The sequence below is a fragment of the Syngnathoides biaculeatus genome, chromosome 6, assembly GCF_019802595.1.
Source record: "Syngnathoides biaculeatus isolate LvHL_M chromosome 6, ASM1980259v1, whole genome shotgun sequence".
In the NCBI taxonomy this organism is placed as follows: Eukaryota; Metazoa; Chordata; class Actinopteri; order Syngnathiformes; family Syngnathidae; genus Syngnathoides; species Syngnathoides biaculeatus.
In genome coordinates this window covers 25,923,506-25,945,256 of record NC_084645.1, presented here as the reverse complement: position 1 = coordinate 25,945,256, position 21,751 = coordinate 25,923,506, and the positions used below count along the sequence as shown (strand labels likewise).

Here is a 21,751-nt window from a genome sequence, read left to right as displayed (position 1 = left end):
TTTTACATAACCGGGTGGAACAAACTGTGCAGTTATGATTCCTAAATGCCCCTCCGACTGAGAGCGTAATCCAAGCCCGGCGCTCACTTGGAGGCGCCCCCTGTGTTCTGCTTTCTTATTCTGCATTACTGACGTGAAACAAATAAAGTGATTTGCCATGGCAGTCGTCTGTGTTTGTTTTTTTTTTTTTTTTTTTAAATAATCAAAAATATCTGTTTAGGCCAAAGATGTCATCAAACGCCACCCTAGCAGCTCTCGCACCTGTCCAGTGAAAACGCAGATGTCGAAAAGACTTTGCTGTGCTTTGTGTATTTATAACCCAGCAGATTAGTAAAATCAGCCCCCGGGCTTTACCATCCTCGTATGCACGTATGCAGAACTAAACCCATATGCAGTATTCTGTACGTACTCATGAGAGATTACTGCTGTTTGGGTCTCTTCTGTTTCCTGGTATTAAATTGTGTGCTCTGTTTTGAGTAACGTCGAATTCCCAATTATTACACAAAATGCTATTTTTTTTTCCCCCTCAGGTTTTCCTAAATAGTTTATTTAAAAGTCAGATGTTGAAGTCATTAGACTGTAAATTGAATGTTTTTATTAGCCTTCACGCTTGTGCTGAGGCGAACCAAAAGGTCATTTGTAACCTTGGCCCGCTTGTTCCGTCCAAACTGTAAGAAGATTTCCATTTATTCCCCCCCCCCCCCCCCCCCACAAGTATTGCGCGGACGAGATAATAGCTAAGCCAGGATGGAATATCCGTGCTTCTGGCTACGGGCTGATGTGCTGTAATCCATCTTTAAGCTCCTCCCACAGATGCGATGGCGAGGGCTGGGCCGAGGGGTCAGGGAGGAACTGCTCCGTCTCTGACGTGCTTGCTTAAAACAGTCATGGCCAGGGCAATTTGCGCGCTACTCGTTCAAGATCCAAAATGGGCAATTCTTCATCCATCCGTCTATTTTCTTCGCCACTTATCCTCACGAGGGTCGCGGTGAGTTCTGGAGCCTATCCCAGCTGTCAAACAGTTGCACTCACAATCACACCTAGGGGCAAGAAAACCCACGCAGGCACGGGGAGAACATGCAAACTCCACGCAGGCGGATCTGGGATTGACCCCGGGACCTCAGAACTGTGGGGCCAACCCCTTCCAGCTGATTCACCGTGCCGCCAGGCAATTCTTCATTTTCTAGGAATTTAATAGTCCTATAAAGAAAGAGAACTGTTGCCTGAACACTCATACGAAGCAGCTAGAAAGGGATGGGGTTGGGTGGGGCAATTATGAACGCAATATGTAAACAGACAATCTCACTGAAGTGAGCACACCCTTCACATTGTTACTCATGTTTTATTACCTATTTTTGTGGGACACTTAATATGACGCATGTTAAACCGGTGTATGATTTATGGTAACAGTTCAACAATTCATTTTCTGTGTGTTGGCAATCTTATAGCTACAGCTTTTTTCTCCACATCCTCAGTTATTTTAATTTCATTTTAATTTTTTACCTTGAGGAGCCATATATAGCTCCTAGTGACCAGCATAAGAGAATGAGAGCGCAATAACACAAAATGTTACACACGTGTAACACCCATTCGAAGGTGAAATTGGCACAATTAGCGGAATTTAGGGGTGTACTCACTTTTGGTGCCAAAGATTTAAAGATTAATGGCTGGGTGTTGAGTAATTTTGAGGGGAAGGTAAATTGAGGTAAGAACACAGTTGCACGAGCAAAGTGTCCTTTTCTCAGTGTTGTCACATTCAAAGATACCATAAATTAATTACAAAAAGGAAACCGGTGTACTTTTGCGAGGTACATCATACTTTGTTTTTAGCATGCTTATATTTTGTAGCATTTGCTAATATAGTAATGCAAAAATAATTCAATACATAGCACCCTTTTTAAGACATGAATATTATGTAAATTATAAACTCAGATCCTCCCGTTTGACCATATCAAATGACAAAATATATTTTTTAATTTCTGGAGCAAATTATTATCATTATTAAATTATTATTATATGAATACAGTTTAATTGTTTTAGCACATTTTCCCGGGGAGAATGGACAATTTTCACTTGGGTTAATAAAATATCGCTGACGTCCAGCTGAAACCTCCTGCAACCCAAATTTAGTTCATTTCATATTTTTTATAGTAAGTAGTAGATAGCATCGGTCGGTTCTCACTCAGGTCTACAGTTTTGAAAATTATGAAAGTGTTGAAAAAGGATTGCTCTCTGATCACACTGCGTTAATTCATTTTATAAACATGGCATTTATTTTGAGGCACGTACCCATGAAATATGAGGCCCTTTTTTTTTTTTTTTTAATAAAATTTGTGCATGGTGAGCACTCAACACAATAAAGTACTTTTGCTTTGAAAATATTTGTGAGGGCTAAACTATTTAGTGGCTTTACATCAAAGAGCCACAGTGAAAAACATAAACCAGAGCAAAATATGACAAGCCTATATCTATAATGCAGCCTAAAAGCACTAAAATACATTTACCCCAACCAAAGCCAGAAGCTGGTTTAAAAAAATTAAAAAATCAAAAGGCCAGTTAATAGGCTTATCGGTATCATTAAAGCATGCACAGATCTAACCCAAAACACATGAATTATTTACAAAAATATATGTACAAACTGATGCAGGCATCATATTTGTGATTTTGAACGGAGTTTCTATTTATTTTTGGACGAAGCGGCGACGCAAGGATGTTTTGAATGTCGTCAGTAATTCTCGCTAAAGCCCCAGCTGTTTTGTTTTAATCAGATCCCCGAGTGAGGTTTTTGGCCCCGGCTGCCCGGGCCAGGTTGGCTAATAGTTTTGGACTGAGCCCATCCTGTTCTGTTATGTCCTGTCCCGTACGTCTGTCCCCAGGGGAAAAAAAAAATAAAAAAATAAAAAAACTCCTCCGCCGTGCTTATCACGTTGGAAAACGCAGACTTGCTTTAAAAATATGAATGGAGATGAAATGGTGATTTTATATCCGGCCAAGTGAGGACTTACCGGTACTTTGTGTCCCTGAAACCGATCACAACTCGAGTCTTTTAAGTTTTTACTCATTTTATTTTTTTCTTTGTCACTGTACTGGACGTGCAACCTTTACACAGTGCCCCCTAGTGTTCAGACGTACCATACCACATAACTGTAACGGCTTGTGTTACAGGTTCCATTCATTCATCCATCCATTTTCTGAGCCACTTATCCTCACAAGGGTTGTTTAGGTAATTTATATCCATCCATCCATTTTCTTAGCCACTTATCCTCACAAGTGTCGCGGGGAGTGCTGGAGCCTATCCCAGCTGTCAACAGGGAGGAAGCGGGGTACAACCTAACTGGTCGTCAGCCAATCGCAGGGCACATGGAGACAAACAGCCACACTCACAATCACACCTATGGGCAATTTATAGTGTCCAATTAATGTTGCATATTTTTGAGATGTGGGAGGAAACCGGAGTGCCCGGAGAAAACCCACGCAGGCACAGGGAGAACATGCAAACTACTCCACACAGGCGGGGCCGGGATTGAACCCGGGACCCCAGAACTTTGAGGCCAGTGCTTTCCAGCTGAGTCACTGCGCCGCTGGTAAAATATATGTTAAGACTAAAAGGGTTGTTGCATGAATCAACAACTAATCGACAGCTAATTGATTCGTCGTTTGGAGCCTTTATTTAACATATCTGCGTCCCTCCATGAAATTGGACTGATTAAGAAAATAAGACATTTGCAGACATCGGCTTTTTCTTTGGAAAGCAAAGTATGAATGAACTGCAACTGACATGGAGTTCAACTCGAAACACACTCTGAAGTGTACAGAATAATATCAAAGTGGTAGCCCTTTCCATTAATCAGTAGCAAAGAAGTTGCTCACGATTTCAAAAGGTTGGTGAGTCCATATTGCTTAACTGTTGTTTAATTGGGTTTGTATGTAGATAAAAGCGTAATATAAGGGCAGTGGTACAGATTGTACCATTGAGCAATACTAAATAATAATAACGTACCAATCAAGTACCGGTACTCGGTATCAATTGAGTATTTTTCGAGTTGGAACGCATTATTTCATTTTCCATTCATTGTAATGGGAAAACGCGCTTTGGTTTTCGAAGGTTTCTGTTTTCAACCGGCCTTCTGGAACGGCTTGTGTTCAGGAACCGATGCACCAGTATTTACACAGCCTGAAAAATGTGGTAATGTTACATTCCAGTTTTTACTGCTGTTATAGTAGAGTACATGTCGATGATGGCATCAGTGTGTACAAAGCAACACATTTGGTGAGACTTAGCGTCGACGTAGCGAGCCGTCAAATTATTACTTTTAGTCATCACGCACGCATCAAATGGCGCGGCGCCATATGTCAAGGACACGGCACCGAGTGGGATGTCACGGGAGCGGCGCGATGGGAACGAGGGCTCCTCGCGCCGCGTCTCTTTTTAAGCTCTCAGGTGCGCCCGTGACCTTTTAAAGTGGAGACCTTCCGACTCGTTCGGGTCCACCGAGAACCCTCAACTTTTGAAAGCAAGTGTTTGGGCGTTTCGTTTCACTGGACGGTCTGTGTGTGTGTGCAAGGGGGAGGAGGGGTCAAATAATCCTCAGCCCGTAAAATCACTGTCCCATCTGCCCAACGTGTCAGCGACTTTTAAGTCGGGAGTCTTTACCTTCCATCAACCCACTTGCCGCATTTCACACTGCTTGCTCTTATGAAAGACTTTAAGGGCCACATACGTAAACGCGGAATGACACCGGGACCACTTCGCGGGAACGATAGTAAACGAAAACGACAAAAAAAAGAAAAGAAAACAAAAAGCAATAGGAAAAGAACACAATAGCGAGAACAGAAACTGAGTTAAAGGCATCATAACATACTGGTGGGTTGTGTAATTATGCGTGACCTTATCAAACTCCTCAGAAAAACAACCGTAATTTCCTATAAGGCGCGACACTTTTTCGCAAGCTTTCAACCCTCCGGTTTATGCCGTGATGCGGCTAATTTTGTGTCTTTTTATCCAAACGGCCGCAAGGGGGCACTCGAGCGGAAAAGGTAAAAGTGAGACCGGTGTAATATATGTGCCGAGGAAGTGACTTACCGGTCTGGCCCTGTTACTGCCGTGTCTGTGATTTTTACCAGTATGTTTTTTTTTTTTTTAACCGGCCCTGTTAGCGCGGCACTAGCGTTAAACTCTCTGTGTACTGTGTTTGTAAATATCTTGTGTTTCAATGTGGGCATTTGCGGCTTTTACACGGCTGCGGCGTATCTATATACCAAATGGTATTTCCTTTACAAATACACTGGGTGAGGCTTATAACCAGGGGGGTTCTGTAGGCTGGGAATTACGGTAATAGATTGCACCACAAGGTGCCACTTTTTAAGGTCATATTTGGATCACGGATTGGACCATCAGCAACTGTAATGTAATGGATCACAATTAATTACAAATGAATTACATTAGATAATCTCTGAAGTACTATAAGTAGTTACCAAGACTGGTTGCTAGGTTAGCGTGCACCACACAATTTAATTTAAGTAGAGACTCATGGATAACAAATAAACAGTCAAATTGGTGCTTTGAGCAATTCAAGTCAAGCAAGTCCCAACTTATAAAATTTGGTGACTTGAGTTTTTAGGCTGACGCTACATTTAATGATATACTTTTATTGAACACACTCACTGCCATTGAGGGTTTTAGAAGGGCAGTGAATTTGAAGTAGGACGCTTGATATTGTCTGAGGCCCCGTAGCTCAGTGGTTAGAGCACTGGTTTGGTAAACCAGGGGTTGTGGGTTCGTATCCCACTGGGGCCTCCACTCCCTGAGAAGGGTTGCGTCAGGAAGGGCATCTGGCGTAAAAATTGTGCCAAACGTATATATGCGTTCATCTGACATGACACGCTGTGGCGACCCCGAAAGGGACAAGCCGAAAGAAACACACACACGCTTGATATTGTCTCCCAAATGGAGTTTTATTTTTCTTCCAAATTTATAGCCCAAAGGTGTTAAACACTAGGCCCGGGGGCCAGATCTGGCCCACCGCATGATTTTATGTAGCCCGCGAAGGCAAATCCTGTGTATCACTTTCCATGATTTATGTTAAAATGTGTACCAATATTTCAAATGGTCATATCATAAATTCTATCATTGAGATATTGCAAGCATTTTTGTTATCAAACAACGATATTCAAAAACCCATTACTCTTGAAAACTAAACAAAACTACCGTAATTTCCGGCCTACAAGCCACAACTTTTTTCACACGCTTTCAACCCTGCGGGTGATGCGGCTAAGCCGCAAGAGGGCACTCAAGTGGAAAAGGTAAGAATGAGATGGTGGAATATATGTGCCGAGGAAGTGACTTTTACTGGCCCTGTTAGCACTGCGCTAGCGTTAGTGCTGTGCTAGCGTGTTGCTGCGGCGTGTGTCAGTGATATTTACCAGTAAGTTTTATTTTAACTGGCCCTGTTAGCGCTAGTGGTAGCGTTAGCGCCACGCTTGTGTTAGCGCCGCGCTAGCGTTAAACTCTTTCCGTGTACTGTCTTTGTAAATATCTCTCGTTTGAATGTAGATTTCAATGTGGGCACTTGTGGCTTTTACACAGCTGCATCGTATGTATCTACCAAATGGTATTTCCTTTACAAATGTACTCTGTGAGGCTTGTAACCACGTGCCCTCTGTAGGCCGGGAATTATGGTAATTCATAAATTTCACGTGTAAATACGATGTGGCAGTTAAAGATTTTGATGGTTTCGAAATCATGACGGCCCTCCGAGGGAAACGGTAACTACCAAAAAGAGTTTGACAACCCTGTTATGGGCTTTTCATCCGGTCGGTTGGGGACCCCAGATTTAAACTACTGGAGCCTCGCTGAATTTATTTGTTTTGTTTACTTGGCACGTGACATGAATGATAGCACACAAAACGGACACTTACATAACTCAGTTTTCAGCATATGGCGAGTAATCCATCGTGGACCACACAGAAACGTAATGCACCCTCTGCTGTGTATGATTTCTTTCTGTGTGTGTGTGTGTGTTAAAGCTAGCCCAATCACGACGACGGTGCATGCAAACATTGCTGCCATGTCATGTAAAAAGCACTCCAAAAAAATGTGTCCAAAGGATTATTTCGGGAATCATTAAAACAAACAAACTCATTCTGCTTATAATCCCGCCCCCGCTTTGGAAAGAGACCCGGCAAGGCTGCGAGGCCAATGACACCCACCCTTATGTTACAAGTGAGACCCCTGCTGAAATAATAATATAAAAACAATCACGTCTAACCTTTCCTGGGTCTTTGGCATGCTGACATGGGAAATGAATCATCCTAGCAAGCATGTTGTGGAAATGTGTGTATATATATATATTTTTTTATTTTATTTTATGGATTGTGACTTGAGGTCTGTTTTTCTGCGGCCATCATTTAAAAACTGACGAGAGCAGTGACCCACTAATTATATCACTTTTCCATATACAGTGACACCTCGGTTCTCGACCAGAATCTGTTCCAGAAAACGGTTGAAGTGATTTGTTCGAAAACCGAATTGATGTTCCCCATTACAATGAATGGAAAAAGAAATAATGCGTTCCAAGCCTAAAAAAATTGGGCTTTTTAAAGGATTTTTAAAAGCTTTTCTTGATAGTAAACTGCATAGTAGAAATACATTCATAGTTTGAATACTTCATATAATGGAATAATTTAAGAAATATATTTTTTTGCTTAAAATGTATGCTTTAGTAGTGGAGTACGCTGGGCTGGGAATGCATTGCCGTATCTGTAGCGACTCGGCCCCCAGCCTTGTAAACTTTTTGTTTTATTAACAAAAGTCCAGAATAACTTCAAGCGAGCAACTTGCCTTCTTTGGAGCCATGATTGGGCGCTATTAGTAGCTAATAGCTAGTAGTCCTCGATAAGAAAACAGTCACTACCGGGACACGTCTGTGTACAGAGGCTGCATTCAACAGAATAAGCAGACATCGGCTTTTTCTTTGGAAAGCAAAGTATGAATGAACCGCAACTGACATGGAGTTGAACTCGAAACACACTCTGAAGTGTACAGAATAATATCAAACTGGTAGCCCTCTCCATTAATCAGTAGCAAAGAAGTTGCTCACGATTTCAAAAGGTTGGTGAGTCCATATTGCTTAACTGTTGTTTAATTGGGTTTGTATGTAGATAAAAGCGATTTCGATTTTCGAGCAAATCTGTGAACGCTCTTAAACGCGGAAGTGTTTCATAAATCCGCCTTTTGCATCAGTAGGAGCTGTGTGGAGTTACGTTGCCTCAAGATTGAACACCTGGATGGTTTTTTTTTTTCTTTTTAAGAAAATAATAAATGAAAATAGAGAGAGGTTGGCTACATTCAAGTCTGCATGTTTTGTTCAAATGTAGTGCTGAAAAACTGCTAAGTCAGCGCATCATTTTTTTGTGTGCATGATTAATGGACATGAGTGCTTTGAAAAAGCGTCTGAGAAGACCGTGTACCTGCACTCGTTCATGACGTATTAAATGAAAGAAGGCGTCTGTTCTTGGATCGGCATGAGCGCAAACCTTCGATGTGGACGGACGGATGGTACCCTGTCGTTTCATTTTAACGAATGAAAGCGTATTAGATTCATTGTTTTTTTTTGTAAATAAATTAGAATTGATTTATGATTTTCAGCTGGTGTGTTGATGTTGCTCCACAATGGTATGTGATTGCAATATAATATACAATACCGAATTGATCGATGAGGTGTTTGGTAAAACAAGCAAAATGGCCCTTTTTTTTCCCCATTTCCTGAAAAATAATGATTGTTGAAATTTTAATTTTTTTTAATTATTATTTTTTTTTTAGGCATTTTTGTTTCAATATTTATTTATTTTTTTTTTTTACCAAGCCAGCTCTGTGTTCCTCCCCACAGCTTTCTGATGGTCCTGGTGTGTCTCATCTTCAGTGTTCTGTCCACAATCGAGCAGTACGCAGACTTTGCCACCGGATCGCTCTTCTGGATGGTGAGTCGAAACAAATGATGCGCTACTCGAAAACAACAACAACAACAACAACAAAAGTTCTCTTCTCTCCTTTTGGAGTTGACCTGAAGTACAAAATGACACTCAATACAGCTACTTTACTACTTTCTAACTTTTGTCCGATTACTGCTTTCTGTATCGTCCACGAGTGTGAATGCAAATTTTTGCGAGGTCTCGTGACTTCCTAACGAGGGCGGTGACACAACTGGTTAGAGCACAGGTGTCAAACCCAAGGCTCGGGGGCCAGATCCGGCCCGCTGCATAAATTTTATGTGGCCCGCGTAGGCAAATGTCTATCAACTTCTGTGATTTTTTTTTTTTTGTCAAAATCTGAACCAAAATTTCCAATTGTCGTATCATAAATGTTGACCTTGAGTTTTTGCAAGCATTTTTGTGTTACCAATCATTAGCCTTGATTTCTGATTCCAAAATTAGTTCATTAATGTCATGTGTAAATATGATAAGCCAATGAAAGATTGTTGTGGTTTCAGAGTCATAACGCCCCTCTGAGGGAAACCGTAAGTACAATGTGGCCCGCGACAAAAAGGAGTTTGACACCCCTGGGTTCGAGTGTCTGCCTCACAAGTTCTAAGGACCCGGGTTCAATCCCGCTGTGACGGTCTGAGCGCTCCCCCGTGCTGAAAAGTCTCCTTGTGATGAAAACGCATGCGTTATAACAGGGGAACTCTGGGTACGGAGCAGTCTCATAGTTCCCTTTCTTCTACATAGATTGAGCTAACATACGTTATATCCTAATCTTAAAACAAAAGTTGATAAAAAGATATACACATATATGTACGTTCGCTGTGTTCGTTGTTCCGAGACGTCCACAGCAAGCATGAACCCCCTGCGACAAGTTGTCGAATGGCACATGTTGAAGCATGGAAGGGGATGTTTCAGACTGGCCGGAAATTTACAAAATATATGTGCGTGCGCGTTAATCACAAGGAGACTTCTTAGAACCGAGAGCGCTCAGAGAGTCACACCGGCCCCGTCTGTGTGGAGTTGGCATGTTCTCCCCCGTTGCCTGTGTGGGTTTTCTGTGGGTGCCGGTGTTTCCTCTGACACCCCCAAAACGTGCATTCATTTGAAACTCTAAGTCAGGGGTGTCAAACTCATTTTTCTCACGGTCCACATTGTTGTTCCGGTTTCCCTCAGAGAGCCGTTATGATTATGTTTGTGAAATCATATTTGCATCATCAATTTATGAACTAGTTTTGGAATCAGAAATCGAGGGTAATGTGTTTTTCAACTCTTCACCTTTTGCGACACAAAAATGCTTATAATATCTCAACTTTATCATTTATGATATATGACAATTTGAAATCTTGGTACAGACTTTTGCTAGAATCATGGAAATTGACATTCTAGATTTCGGCTTCACGAGCCACATAAAATCATGTGGCGGGGCCAGATCTGGCCCCAGGGACTTGAGTTTGACACCTATGCGCTAAATTGTTCCTACGTGTGATAGGAAGTGTGAATAGTTGTTTGTCTCTGTGGCCTGCGATTGGCTGGCAACCAGTTCAAGGTGTACCACACTTTATCATATACGATATGTGACAAATTGAAATTTTGGTCCAGACTTGCAAGAATCATGGAAATTGACACTCGAGATTTGTCTTTGCGGGCCACATAAAATCATGTGGCGAGCCAGATCTGGCCCCCAGGCCTTGAGTTTGACACCTGCGCTCTAAATTGTTCCTAGGTGTGATCGGGAGTGTGGATGGTTGTTTGTCTCTGTGCTCTGCGATAGGCTGGCAACCGGTTCAAGGTGTACCCCCCTTCCTGCCGTTGACAGCTGAGATAGGCTCCAGCACTCCCTGCGACCCTTGTGAGGATAAGCGACTTAGATAATGGATGGATTTGTTGTTCGCATATGTCATATTGGCACACAAATGCATCAAACAGTGATAGCCTGAAGCGTTTCTGGGCGTATGGGTTGATGAAGGGAATGCAGTATCTGCTCATGACCACACGGTGGCAATAGAAGATCTCAAGTGGTGTTGAGTAGTGTCGTGTGTTGTCGTACACAAGTCTCTTAAGTTTATGTAGTGTGTGTTTTCATGTTTCTTGCTAAATGGATTTGTTCCTTTTTATTTTGGGAGCAGATCTGTACCAAATTTTCTTTGCTTTGGTTTTCACAGCTATTACAAGCATTTTGTTTCAAAAACATAACTTTTGAACACACAGTGAACAATAGTTTATTACTTGCATATTTGCCAGCAACACTTTTCCATGACTTCTCATTTCAAATTCAAGTTGGGGCTGACGGAACATTTGCCGTACACGACTCGCCTTTGAGATTAAACCGTAACTTCGATGCGGCCCGCGACCCCAAAAAAAAAAACAAAACCCGAGTTTGCGTGCGTGCGTGTATGATTAACGCGGGAACAACAGAAAGACTGCCGAGAGTGGCGCGAGCTGGTAAAAATGACTTTTTAAGGCCTGTCAGGGGGGGGGCATTAAGGCTGTTTAGTGATGCAATAAATCGGGATCTTACAGCAGGTGGAGGACGTGATGGCTGCTGCTTTGGAAACACTTCAAAGAGCTTGCATCATCCCTCTTTTTTTTTTTTTTTTTTGCCAACACACTGGGAATATAAAGTATAAATACACACGTAGCTACTGCGCCCACACACACACACACAGCTTACGTACCTCCTCCTGAGTTGTCGAGGCCAGCCAGAGGACAGGAGTGAACGCCGTGTTCTGTAAACTTTTGGCCAGTGCCCTGTGAAGGACCTTCCGTCATGGTTATTCATTTATTTATAGCCGAGAAGGGCCAAATAAAGCAGAGTACACTTTTTAAAAATAAAAAAAAAAAAAAATGAGAAAGATGGAAAACACGAATCGACAAGTGTGTTCTTTTCTGACGGTGTGTGTTTGACTCGCGACGAGCAACACGGGACACGCCCGACAATAAAATCTCAAATCCAATTTCTGATGTCCAGAAGGGGAAGATTATTTTTTTTTTCTTTATGGAAAGTAAAAATCAGCGACAGTCCAGAAAGGAAGTTTTGGTCCAAGGTTCCACATATTTGTTTTATTTCTCCTGATTCCACAGAAATCACAGGGATTTAAGAAAAACAATCTTGACAAGTATATCAAAACATGGGTATAGAGTCTATGTCACAGGTGTCAAACTCAAGGCCCGGGAGCCAGATCCGGACCGCCCCATGATTTTATGTGGCCCGCGAAGGCAAATCATGTGTATACACTCCCATGACTTTTGTGAAAATCTGGAACAAAATTTCAAATTGTCATTTCATAAATGATAAAGTTGAGCTACTGCAAACATTTTCATGTTACCAAACATGATAGTATAATCCATCCATTAATCCATTTTCTTCGCTGCTTATCCTCACGAGGGTCGCGGGGAGTCCTAGAGCCTATCTCCACTACCGTCGGGCAGGAGGTGGGGTACACCCTGAACTGGTTGCCAACTTATCGCAGGGCACATCGAGACCAACAGCCGCACTCACAATCACACCTAGGGGCAATTTTGTGTCCAATTAATGTTGCATGTTTTTGGAATGTGGGAGGAAACTGGAGTGCCCAGAGGAAACCCACACAGGCACGGGGAGAACATTCAATCTCCACACATGCGGATCCGGGATTCAACCCAGGACCTCAGAACTGTGAGGCCAACGCTTTCCAGCTGAACCATCGTGCTGCCTGGGCAATTATTATGTATTTTAAAAATAATGTATCTTTCTGGAGGCAGCGGACAACTGTTCATCTTCCTCAAAGTTCTGAGGACCGGGTTTCAAATCCCGGGCCCGCCTGTGCGGAGTTTGCATGTTCTCCCCGTGCCTGCGTGGATTTTTCTCCGGGCACATCCCAAAAACATGTAAATTGGACACTCTAAATTGCCCCTAGGTGTGATTGTGAGGATATTGTGATTGGCTGGCAACCAGTTCAGGGTGTGCACTACATCCCTGAAGATAGCTGGGATCGGCTCCAGCATGCCCACGCCACTTCTGAGGATAAGTGTCTTCGGAATATAGAACTTTTTTCCTCCATCTATGCCAGCGATGTGTAATGACACGCAGAACAATAAATTGCTCGTCCACTATACGGCGGGTGCAAATAATTAATGTGCGTATCCACTTTTGTTATCCATCCATCCATTTTCTTCGCCGCTCACAAGGGTCACGAAGAGTGCTGGAGCCTATCCCAGCTTTCGACGGGCAGGAGGCGGGGTACACCCTGAACTGGTTGTTACTTGCTGTCTTTGGATTGGATTAAGACAATCATCATTTCAGTTTATACAGTTTTTGTGACAAAGTTTTGGAAACACACCCCACCTACAGTACAAGTAGTCCTTATCCCATTTGTGTGTTCCAAGCCCTTAAAACATACACGTTTGGCCATTCTGCAGCAGGAGTATATATATCTATATCTATATATATATATATTTTTTTTTTTTTAACATGTCGCAATATAAAATGATGATGACATAAATGGTTTATCGTCTGGGTGCATGTGTGTGTGTGTCGGGGGGGGGGGAGCGTTACCGTGGTGATGATTGGCGACGATGGCTATACTTAGAAAGTTCAGGGTCTGCTGTCATGCACGAATCACAGGCTGCTAGTTTTGGATGGCACAGAATGGGTGGAGCGGTGGCGGCGGGGGCATTGGTCCTTGAGTATGTTTGGCCTTGGGGCGCAGCTGCCAAAGTCAAGCGAAGCCGGCCATGGCCAGGACACACATACAAGTGCACGCACACACACACGCACGCACACACACACACACACCACACACACACAACACACACACACACACACAACACACACACACACACACGCACACACACGCACACATATTCTAATGCAATAACTCATAAAACGAGCCCGTGTGGAGCGGCCAGAATATCCTCTGAGTAAACAAAGATCCACACAATAATTGTGAGCTGGCATGGCTTGAAAGACAAGGAAGCACTCGAAAAGGTGTATTTTTTTTTTTCTGGGGTGGGGTGGGGGGGATTTTACCCCATCCATCCATCCATTTTCTTTTGCCGCTTATCCTCACGAGGGTCGCAGGGAGTGCCAGAGCCTATCCCAGCTGTCAACGGGCAGGAGGCGGGGTACTCTCTGAACTGGTCGCCAGCCATTCGCAGGGCACTTAGAGACAAACAGCCGCACTTACAAACACACCTATGAGCAATTTAGAGTGTCCAATGAATGTTGCATGTTTTTGGGAGGTGGAAGGAAACCGGAGTGCCCGGAGAAAACCTGGGCAGGCACGGGGAGAACATGCCAACTCCACGCAGGCGGGTCTGGGATCGAACCCGGGTCCTCAGAGCTGTGAGGCCAACAGTTTACCGGCTGATCCACCGTGCTCTCTAATCACTTTTTACCCCCACCCCTTCCCCTCTATGATCTTCATCTGGCTGTAGCAGATTATCGCTGTTTTCAGTAAACATACTATAGGTCCTCCGTATCCAATACCCACACGGGACCAGCATCTGGGTGACCCATTTTATCGGATTATGATTTTAATCCCCTCTCACATTTTTTTTTTCCTGAATCCGCGGCATACTGCATACCCTTGACTCGCAAATATTATCCAGATGTCGATATTCAACCCGCTGAATTGAGATTTTGTCGAAATTCTGGGGGGGCTGCTTTTGCTCACAGGAAGTGGGACCACATCAATGTTTTTTTTTTTTTTTTTTTAATCAATTACTTTAAAAAAGCATCTCTTCATAATAAGCACGTTATTCTGTAATTGGTAGTATAATGATACAGATGTCAATTATGGGAAAATGCATTTTGGTTATTGGAGTTATGTATTTTTTTTCATCTTAAAATATTTTATCATCTTTTTCAGGATGGGTATTTGACTACATTTCTTTGACAAAAAAATGGAACGTTAAATTTATTTGCAAAACACATTTTTAAGGATGGGATATTTTCTTTGCATGTCCTAAATTCCTGTTTCAATGTCATGAAAATGTATTAATTTATTTTTGCACAAGGTGCCATTGCGACTTGTAAGGTTGGTATACAATAACAAATTTGACCCTATTTTTGCGCGACCATATCTACAATGATGATTTCAATTTAGTGCTAAAATCATAGAATGAAAATGTAACGAAATCAAAGTTAAAAAAAAAAAGAAGTTTACACCACATAATGCATACAACAGTCACAGCTGTTTCAATATAATCAATATATTTTCTCTGCAAACACCAAGTATTATTATAGCAGTACTTAATTACATTAGTTCCTACATTTTCTGATGATTAAAAAAGAAAAAGAAAAAAGAATAGGGCTCCTGTCAAAATATGGCTGGCTATGATTGACAGGTCATTGTTTTGGGGCTCCGCGGTGCGGTGTTATTGCAGCAGGGCTCAAGGGATCGAGTTTCATGCGAGGGGTGGCCCTTCCGCAAGTACCCGACGGCCACCCACACGGCCCCGACGCCCGAGCTCACGGCACGGTGGCTAAATATTATGCATACTCGGTGGCGAGGAACACGATCTCCATCGGCCCGACTTAATTAATTCGCACATCGTGGGTTTTCAAAACATGTCACGTCGGGAAACGCGGCAAAGTGAAAAGCAACAATGCAGGGGGGGAAGGGGCGATTGGAGCTTGGTATGAAAACCGCTTTATTTTGGGGACTTCAAATGACCTCTGGTCGACCTCTTGTCTTTCATGCGAGGTGTACACAACAGCGTCTTACTGATGTACATGGTGTACTGACACTGTGTCTTGTGTACTTGGTGTACTGAGACAATCTCATGTATACAAGATGTGGTGGGATACTGCGCCTTGCATATACAGTGTATCTCATGCTTTGGAACGCCCCCCGCCCCCAAAAGAAATCAGCAACACGGACTCCTTACTCAATGTTAAAACGCTCTAGAAAATTCTTTTTGACAGGTCATAATGTAGTTTCCTAACCGGGCTAATCTTGACGCATCATTCCTTGTTTACTTGCACAAAAAAAAAAAAAAAAAAAAAAAAAAAAGAGGAAACAAAAGTAATCCAGGACGCAGGTGGTTTGTTCGAAGAAACAGTTTACTTGAGTACATCCATCCTCACGAGGGTCGCGGAGAGTGCTGGAGCCTATCCCAGCAGTCAACGGGCAGGAGGCGGGGTACACCCTGAACTGGTCGCCAGCCAATCGCAGGGCAGAACGAGACAAACAGCCGCACTCACAATCACACCGAGGGGCAATTTAGAGTGTACAATTAATGTCGCATGTTTTTGGGATGTGGGAGGAAAACCGGAGTGCCCGAAGGTAACCTACGCAGGCACGGGGAGAACATGCAAACTCCGCACACGCGGGGCCGGGATTGAACCTGGGACCTCGGAGCTGTGAGGCCAACGCTTTACCAGTTGATCCACCATGCCGCCTACATGAATTCAAATAGCAAAAATAAAATAAAAAAAAAAATGGTTTCCACGTCGAATGGACACAGCAAATCCAGGTGAATGAACAACCATACAAAGAAAATGATGAGGATCGCGCATGATGATGGATGTTGGTGATGTTAATGATGTCGATGATGGTAAAAAAATATATATATATTTCGCCCAATCGTCCATATTTTTGTCCGTCTGACCTTCGTTCTTCTTCCTGTTCATTACGTCATCACGCCGTATCAACTATGTAGCAAACCTCAAATCCTCCTTTTAAATATCACAGAATGCAATATAATCATCATCCACAGCATACATATAATAAACAATTTGTGGCTACTCAATATTACATAATTAAAGCTTAGCTGAAATTATTTCACTGAAAGTAACCACAAATTATTCTGACTGAAAATATTTGAAGAACAGAAATTATATTCAGGCCAACAAAAAATGTATACATTTTAAAGTGATGTTCATTTATCCACTTCATTGTATATACTACACACTGTTTTTGTTTATAAAGCTATAATTACACAAAATTACAGAATATAACTGGATTTACATTATTACCCATGGGAAATATGCTTTTGATTTTTGTACGAGTTAGTTTTCGCCGTGGTTCCACTGTCGACACAAAACCATTCACGACCGTGGACAATTTAGTCTTCAATTAATCTAGGAAACATATTTCCGGAATGTGGGATGAAACCGGCGTACCCGAAGAAAGCCCACACAAGCACTGGGAGAGCATACAAAACACCACACAGGTGGGATTCGAACCAGAACCCTCAGAACCAGGAAGCGAATGCGCTAACCACTAAATACGGCCCTGTGAATGTGGAGCTGTTATCGGCGTCACACACATTTGATATGGACATATTTGCGTCCAGTATATGTATTATGTACTTGGTGTATGGTCATAAAGCGATGTCCAGGAATATTTCAAGTCGAGATTTTCAGCGGGTGAATTCCACCACTTGGCCCTAGCTGGCTTTGAGCTTTCACCAGCCTCGCTATCAAGTCCCCATCTTCTTTCCCCCCAGGTGGTCCGCTTTCTACTCGAGACCCCCGCGGTGTTTCTGACCCCGGTACACCTGTCAGTATCTTGCTTATAACGTGGTGACGGATGATGCCGGGCTCACTGCGTAATGTCGCCTCATCTATTCGCGCGCATCCCGTCGTCTTGCATCCGTGTCCCATTCCGGTCGCCTTGTGCTCCGCAGGAAATCGTGCTGGTGCTGTTCTTCGGCAGCGAGTACGTGGTGCGGCTGTGGTCCGCCGGCTGTCGCAGCAAATATGCCGGCATCAGGGGACGCCTCCGCTTCATCAGGAAGCCCATTTCAATCATAGGTACGCCGAGCTTTTTCTTTTGCTTGTGGGAAGTAACAGTACAAATTCTTTCTTACTGTACGCAAGTGGAATTTTCAGGTATTTTGCATATTGGGCCATTTATTTTTAGAATTGTGCTTCCTACTTCTACAAAAGACTTGTACTTTTTTTTTTTTTTCTTTTCATCAAAATGGGCCTGTTAGATTTTTCAACCTCAGAGGGTGGTGACACAATGTTAAAAAAGACGTAAATATATATGGAGAGAAAGTCAACTGCAGTTGAGCTCTTGGCTAATTGAGGTCTTGGGGGGGTCACGGTTTTTGGTGTTTCCAAAAATCAAAAAAGACTTTTACAGTATACAAATAAGGTACAGTATATATTTTACATTATTATCATTGCCTCATTTAGCATTTTTTTGTTGGTCAGTTCAACTTAGCGAACCTCTGGAAACCTGTTTTGATCACATAAAAGTTGAGTTAATATTAGCTAGGTCTTTTTTTCCAATTCTTGTCAAATGTTTTCCCCCTTATTGTGTGAAATCATCAAAACAGATCCTTTTATTTAATGAAGTAAAATTTCAATTTTTAAAAATTTCTTTCATTCTATTTATTATTTATTATAAAAAATGTTGAGGGGTTGCGTCAGGAAGGGCATCTCACGTAAAACTGTGCCAAGCAAATATGCGTTCATCTGAGATAACACGCTGTGGCGACCCCTAACGGGACAAGCCGAAAGGAAAAGAAGAAGAAGAAGAGTATTCATTATATTTATTTAATTTTATAGTGTTCCGCAGCAGTGTCAAACGCATTTTTCTCGCGTTGTACCCCGTTGTAGTTCGGGTTTCCCTCAGGGGGCCGTTTTGACGGTGAAACAAAAATGTTTAATTGTCTCATCATGTTCACATAATCAATTCATGAACCAGAATCAGAAATCAAGGGTAACGTGTTTTTCAACTATCCACGTTTGGTAACACAAAAATGCTCGTGATATCCTAACGTGACCATTTATGATCTATGACGATTTGAAATTTTGGTACAGATTTTTACTAGAAACATGGAAATGGAAAGTCTACATTTGCCTTCACGGGCCACATAAAATCATGTGGGCGGGCCGGATGTGGCCCCTGAGCCTTGACTTTGTCTACTGAGACTTTTACCGGTATTTGTAGTCAAATCTAGTCTGTGAGTACTTTTGTCACTCTCCCTACTGGATAAAATGACCATAGAGAGAATTTTTTTTTTTAATTTTATGTCACTCTTATTTCCAGACCTGATTGTGGTCATCGCCTCCATCATTGTGCTCGCCGTGGGCTCCAACGGACAAGTTTTCGCCACATCGGCTATCAGGTAGGCGCAACTGCTTTAATCTTCCTCACTGCTATCTGGTGAGGGATAAAACTGAGATGTGTGTGTTGCAGGGGCATCCGTTTCCTGCAAATCCTGCGGATGCTACACGTGGACAGACAGGGCGGAACGTGGAGGCTCCTGGGATCCGTGGTCTTCATCCATCGGCAGGTGCGTTACAAACCACGCGACAACGGCACAAATTTTAAATGTTTGCCCGTCAGACAAATGTGGCAGGTTATTCCTTGATGAGGTAACATCACAAAACAATTGTTCAAATTAGTAAACCGCATTTATTCGTGAATGGCAGCGAACAAACCCTGCAGCGAATAGCGGGTAGGGAAAAAAATAGTAATTGACGCGCCAACTAGCAATAAGCGGGTTCACTGTTGTAGTATGTGAACGAATGCATCAATTCAATGTTGAAACTGTGCAAAATGTTAGACCGTATTTAACCTTTTTTTTGTAATCCACAACACATTTCTTACATATAGTTTGGTGGTAATTCACTTTTAAATAGAATACATTTCTTTTTGTTTTCAAACATTTGGTAAAAATGTTAATGTAACGCTTTTGTGGACTACATTCGAATATAATTAGTATTTAAGTACATTTTTATAGTTTCCTACATTCAGGTGAAGTTTTAATTTACAAAATGTGTAATGTTACAGGGGATTGCAATCATATTATACTTAGAGACTTTTTAGGAATAACTCATCTGCTTCATTTTAAATAAAACCTTGAGACCAGGGGTGCTCAATCTGTCGACTGGTCGATCGCGATTCAGCCTTGGTCGATTGCGGGGCCGCGTGCCAGAAAAAAAAAAAAAAAAAAAAAAGACGTCAACCAATGTTCCCTCTAACCTCCGTGTGCGTAATTGTGGATTGTGTGCATTCCTGTGCAATTGTACTTTCTCTCACAACAACTGCTGCTCTGCCACACGCTCTTTTTCCTATCTTAGCTTACACCTGCGCCCCCCCACACCCCCGCTCTAAAAGACGTATGCTCATAATTACAAATGTTACAGTACTTATGCAGCCCATCAATGTGTTTTATAATGACAGCGTCCACCACCGCCGCTTTAGTTAGCAACACAGTCTGGCCAACGTAGAGCAAAGACGAGCTAGACATGGTGCTTATGTTTACTTTCGATATTAATGGAGAAAGTTAAAAAAAGAAATGCTGTTGTTTTAAGATGCAATGACTGTCGGAGTATGTGAATAATCGAAGGAAAAGCGGTGATACTGGACGAGATTTTCGCTTTTCTGAGTGGGAAAGGTCTGGTCAGAAGCCAAAGTAGAAAGTGCTGGATAAGAGGGTGTCATTTTCAAATTCCACCTTGGCACAGCCTGAACCGGGATGAAAGCACACACAATACAGTGCACAAAAAAAAATAATAATTCTGTATTTTAAATATAGGAGGCAACATAACGTTAACCTTAAAACGGTTTAGGAACATCATCATCCGCCCGCCTGCCTGCTTGAAAAGTAGATCTTGGGGTAAAAAAAGTCAGGGCACACCTGCCTTAGACCTACTACGCTGGACCAACTTTGATTTAAATGTTGGTAATTAAGTTATCCCTAGCGCGCAAAGTATTATTTTTTTTTAGATGGTGCTCGGTGTGAAAATCGAGAATCAGTGTTTTAAATCGTAAGTATACCACACATAATGATCCTCAAACTATTTAAATGCATTTTATATTCGAGCTTAAAAACAAATGTCAAACGAGTGATTTAATTTCATTTGTAAATGTCGGCGGTGCCTTTTTGGGGAAGTAAAACATACGAGCACGCGTGCACAAAATGCTGGAATCCGCAGCAGTGCAGGCTTTATAAGGATAAAGCAGAGAATAAAGCAGAAGAGAGTCAAGCTCGTCGTCTCGTTCCGGCTCGCTATCGCCTTTTTCACGGGCCGGTACACGATGGCTGAACACTGAGATCGGACCCGACGTTTATCTCTCTTTGATGCGCCACAAGCGGAGGAAGGATGGCGTGTTAAGATCTACAGTCGCCGTGCCGCTTTTTTGTCAGATGATCCTTTTATGAAATGATGCGCTCTGCTTAGCGGAAATGCTGGGTTAATTTTTTTTTTTTTTTCCCCGAGCGCAATTTGTGAGATATCAAATGACTTTTTAGGATAAATGGGTACGCTGGAAAAACTTGGCTGGAGGATATTGACAACTGCATCAAAAGAGTGCAGTGTTGCCGTTTTCTTTTGAAGACGTTGCACAAAATTGGAGCGTCGGCGACGTGATTTCTTCATGTCTATGTTTTGCACCGTGACACAACTTCTGATAATCAGACAATTAGATGAATGGTCAGAACCGTGCCACTGGCTTGTGGAACATCAAATAATTAATTCCTGAAAGTGTCAAGTTTCACTTGAGCGACATTTAAACCCTGTTCCCGGCGTCCGCAGCGGTCCCGTTTCAGACTGCCTTGCGCAAAACTGAATGGCCGTGATCGCCGCGGATTCCCGGCGTGATGTGTTTAAACATTTGCCGTGCCACTCACGGCGCGGATCCATTCCAGGAGCTGATCACCACCCTGTACATCGGCTTCCTGGGCCTGATCTTCTCATCCTACTTTGTCTACCTGGCGGAGAAGGACGCCGTGGACGAGGAGGGCAAGACGGGCTTCTCCAGCTATGCCGATGCCCTCTGGTGGGGCGTGGTAAGCAAGCATGCCGCGAGAAAACTGGGGCACA

The 21,751-nt window shown here is 42.6% G+C and overlaps 1 protein-coding gene across 6 annotated transcripts in view; it reads left to right on the top strand.

Moving 5' to 3' along the window:
- The window catches only part of kcnq1.2 (potassium voltage-gated channel, KQT-like subfamily, member 1.2), a 211,859-nt gene that overhangs the window by 11,254 nt on the left and 178,854 nt on the right, over positions 1-21,751 (top strand). For all 6 annotated transcript variants that reach the window (XM_061821697.1, XM_061821698.1, XM_061821695.1 and 3 more), the window contains exons 3-7: positions 8,889-8,979; positions 17,596-17,722; positions 18,969-19,047; positions 19,119-19,215; positions 21,577-21,717. In XM_061821697.1, the coding sequence (XP_061677681.1) occupies positions 8,889-8,979; positions 17,596-17,722; positions 18,969-19,047; positions 19,119-19,215; positions 21,577-21,717 (535 nt within the window). The remainder of the gene's footprint in view (positions 1-8,888; positions 8,980-17,595; positions 17,723-18,968; positions 19,048-19,118; positions 19,216-21,576; positions 21,718-21,751) is intronic.